General features: G+C 54.8%; 1 protein-coding gene across 1 annotated transcript in view; it reads left to right on the top strand.

Annotated features, from left to right (window-relative positions):
- The first annotated feature begins 577 nt into the window (after nucleotides 1–577).
- Nucleotides 578–4,168, top strand: part of LOC104465604 (1-phosphatidylinositol 4,5-bisphosphate phosphodiesterase gamma-1-like) — an 18,491-nt gene continuing 14,900 nt past the window's right edge. Inside the window, exon 1 of the mRNA XM_010078724.1 lies at nucleotides 578–797. Coding sequence (XP_010077026.1) covers nucleotides 578–797 — 220 coding nt within the window. The remainder of the gene's footprint in view (nucleotides 798–4,168) is intronic.

Genomic DNA, 4,168 nt, shown 5'->3' with positions numbered 1-4,168 from the left:
CAACCCCACATCCCACCCCACCGGGACCCCGCTGCTCTCAGGGCTGGACGACCACCCCTCGGCACCCCCTCCTTCCACCCCTCTCCCAACCCCGGCCCCGTTTGGCCCGGAGGCCGGGGTGGGATTTGCCGCCTCAACGCAGACACTGTCAGTTTTGGGGTGACTTTGCTTTTTTTTTTTTTGGCTGGGCTTTCCTTCCACTCCACCCTCTTTGGGTAAAGGTCCCCCCCACCATCCTGCGGTGGCCGGGTGGTTTTTCTCCTCCCCGGCTCTGAACCGCAAGGCCAACGCCACCGACGCTACCTGTCTTCTCCCACCACCACTGGATGCCAGCGCTGGTGCTGGATTCATCCTCAGAGAGAAGGTCACGGCACGTCCAACCCGTTCTTTTCCTCCCCTGCGCTACCGACCTCAGCTCTGTGCCGTGGCCGTGGTGCGGTGGAGGAGACGCCGTTGGTTGTAGAGGAAACCCGTGTCCTGAAAATCCCCAGGGAGATTTCGGCTATTTGGTTTGTCCTCTCCTGCATGAGACAACCCCGGCTTTGCGGCTCCGCCGGGCGATGGCCGAGCAGTGAATATGTCCGTGGCCAGGCACAACAGCGTCAATGGCTTTCTGGAGGACAGCAGGATGGAAGCAGGGGACATGGGCAGGATCCTCCGCTGCCTGGAGATGGGTACCGTCCTCACCTTGTTCTATCAGAAAAAATCGCAGAGGCCGGAGAGAAGGACCTTCCAGGTGAAGTTGGAGACCCGACAGATCATCTGGAGCCGGACGCCCGAGAAGGTGGAAGGGGACAGTGAGTATCAGTGGCAGTGGCGATGTGGGATGGGGATGTGTTGGTGGGGTGACTGGCCATGGTGGTGTGCCTGGCCATGGTGTGCTTGCCCATGGTGGGATGCCCTACTGTGGTGGGGTGACTGGTTCTGGGGTGCCTGGATGTGGTGGGATGCCCTACTATGGTGGGGTGACTTGTGGGGTGCCCAGCCATGATGGGGTCCCCTGCTGTCGTGGGATGTCAGCTGCACTGGGGTGCCCAGACACAGTGGGATGCCGTACCATGGTGGGGTCTCTGGTCATGGTGGGGTGCCTGGACATGGTGGGGTGCTCTGCCATGGTGGGGTGCCATGCCACGCCACGGTGGGATGCTGTACCGTGGTGGGATCTCTGGCCATGGTGGGGTGCCCTACCATGGTGGGGTCTCTGGCCATAGTGGGATGCCCTACCATGGTGGAGTGCCTGGCCCTGGTGGGAAGCCCAGAGATATAAATGTAGGAGCTCCCAGGCTGAGTAACCCTCGCCTCCTCCATCCCAGCTCATGTGGCCCATAAATTGCCATGGGGCTCAAGCTCAAGCATTTCATCCCTGGGGTTTTATAGAACCATAGAATGGTTTAGGTTGGAAGGGACCTTCAAGATCATCTAGTTCCAACCTCCCTGCCATGGGCAGGGACACCTTCCACTAGCCCAGGCTGCTCAGAGCCTCATCCAACCTGGCCTTGAACACCTCCAAGGATGGGGCACCCACAACTTATTACACTCTCTCTGGCAAGGAGGTAAAGGAGCCAGCCACCACTTTGCCTTCTCACGTTGCTTTTAACCCCCAAAATAGGGTGCTGAGGCTGCCTTGGCAGTCAGCAGCATGGGGTGGAGGATGGTGGTGGCCCCATGCAGCCCAGAGAGGACTTGGTCACCTGGGCTCTGCCCCACATGCATTAATGACATAATTGAAAAGTTTGGATGATTCCTGAACTGGTGGAGGGTTGGTGGCACTGGGGTCCAGCACAGGAGATGCTCCTGCTGGAGCATCCATAAAAATCACGCTTCCTTGTGGATTCACTGGTGGCTAGTAGGCTGTTGGGGCATAGTCCCACTGCCAGGCATCAGTGGGGCTCCATGTCTTGGTGCTCGTTACCTGGTTGCTCGTTACCTCGAGACTTGCACCTTCTCTTAAATTGAGCTAAAAACAGCTAACAGATTCAAATATGGGGTTGGGATGATATGAAGCTATACTATCACCTCTTCCCACATCCCCATGCAGAGAAAAAACTAGTTTTGGGATATCATCTCACCTGGATGGTGGCAAAACCCACCCTGGAGGTTTGGGAGATCACAGGTGACTTTTCCCTGGGTGGGGCTCAGAGGGTGTAATTAAAAGTCACCAATTACCCACCCAAAAATTACCACCCACTTCAAATTTTGCACAAGACAGAGGAAAATCCCCAGGAGGGTTCAGCTCCTGCTCAGATGGGCTAAACCTGAGCTGAACTGCAGGCCATGGTGAAGGTTTTAGCTGGGAAGGAGGGTGGCACCCGGAGATTAGTATCGTCATGAGCAATCTGTTCTTGTCCAGACCTGCTGGGCACAGGAGGTGAACACAGAGAGCAGATTTGTGGAGGAGGAGGAGGACGGATGGGTGAGGGGAGGAAGGGCACCCATTTTTAGAGAGGTGGTTTTCGTCCTCGCAGAGAAGAGGTTGTTCTCCTCTCAGGGAAATAACACATTTCCAGCTCCTTGGTTTTCTTTGGAAGCACAGTGTGCCACCAGGTTGGGGTCTTGAGTTGCTCCTGATGTCCTGCCTCAGTTTCCCCACCGGTGCCTTGGGATATGGCTTCCCCCATGCAACCGCCCAAAACCCCCTGCGGGAATGAGTGGTCATCCTCCAAGGTCAACCAGAAATGGGGAAAAAAAAGTGAAAAAAAACCCTGGAAACGATACAATCCTGCCATCCAACTCCAGCATCCACTTCCCCCGGCCCTAAGTAGGAGCAATCCTGGTTTTAGTGCTGGGCTAGAGCATCTCCAGCCCCACTCTGTGGTCGCACATCCTCCCACTCGCCATGATTTTATGGAAGTGCCAGAATCTCTGGTTCATCCTCAGGGGTCTCAGACCCACCCTGTGCCTGATCTCACTCCTGCCCAAGCCATTTTAAATCCCTTCTTCAACCAGGCACCCCACTTGCAAAAGGATTAACGGGGATGATCGACGGCACTGATGTCTCTGTTACAGATTGGCAGGGCCAGGACACAGATCCTGGCTCTCACAGAGATGTCTTTACGCCATGCAGGCTAATTACACGCTTCATTAAGTAGCCGCCAGACACGTGTCCATGCGGATGGGGTCGTCTGTAGCATGGCCTCCAAAATTAACCTCATCCTGGAGGGTTTCCAGCTCATTGCCCTCAGCAGACCCCCAGTCCCCAGCGCAAGGATAAAATTTAGCGGAAAACAGCCCAAAAGAGATTTTTTGCAAGAAATTTAAAATAGGGGTGGAGGCAGCTTGTCAAACCCAAGAGCATTTCAGAGGGGTGGTTTGTCATGATGACGGCTAATTGGGATCACACCTCCAGCCTCGCTAATGCCAAATAATTAGAAATAGGAGCATTTGGGGACGAGAAAATACAGATGGGGTTTAACGCCGCTGGACCAGGAGGAAATCCTTTATTTCAGGATTCAAATCAGCTTCACAACACAACAGGGAGCCCTGGGGGATACGGTTGCTCAATCCCCCCTGTCCAGGAGGGTCTGAGCTGCTGTGTCTCCTGCAAGAAGAGGTGACCAAGGCAAATACAAGGGGACATGGTTTGTGCCACCGCAGCTCTGCCCAGGCCAGTGGGATCTCCCAGCATGACGATTCCCTTCAGCTGCTTTGCTTTGTTTTGTTTTTCTCCTAATGCATTAAGAAAACTCTCAGGCTCTCAGCGTCCCTAAAAGCCACCTGGCAGAACCTGGTCCTGCATCATTTTCCCGCCATTTAAAATCTTTTTTGCACCACGCTGCTTGCTTTGCGTTAGAAGAGAAAAGGGATTTTCGCAGCTGGAACTGACTTCTAGAGTGTTTTAATCACCCGGGACCCCTGAGACAATGCGGGGAGGAGTTTGGAGACATAGTTCTGACATGATCGCTGCAAATCCGCTGCAGATGTGGTTTCCAGGAAGCCACTGGTTGTGTTGTATTGTGCAGCCCTGCGCCGCTCCCTCTTCCCCTGGTTCATCACAGGCTGGGCTGTTTACCCTGCGGAGAAAGACTTGGGGGTATTGGTGGATGAAAAAATGGAGATGACCCATACATGTGCTCTGGCAGCCCAGAAAGCCAACCGTGTCCTGGGCTCCATCACCAGCAGTGTGAGTAGCAGGTCGAGGGAAGGGATTCTCCCCTCTCTGCTCCACTCC

This window comes from Pterocles gutturalis, unplaced genomic scaffold (assembly GCF_000699245.1).
Source record: "Pterocles gutturalis isolate BGI_N339 unplaced genomic scaffold, ASM69924v1 scaffold13833, whole genome shotgun sequence".
In the NCBI taxonomy this organism is placed as follows: domain Eukaryota; kingdom Metazoa; phylum Chordata; class Aves; order Pterocliformes; family Pteroclidae; genus Pterocles; species Pterocles gutturalis.
Note: the sequence above shows the minus strand (reverse complement) of the source record. Positions and strands in the feature narration are given on the sequence as shown.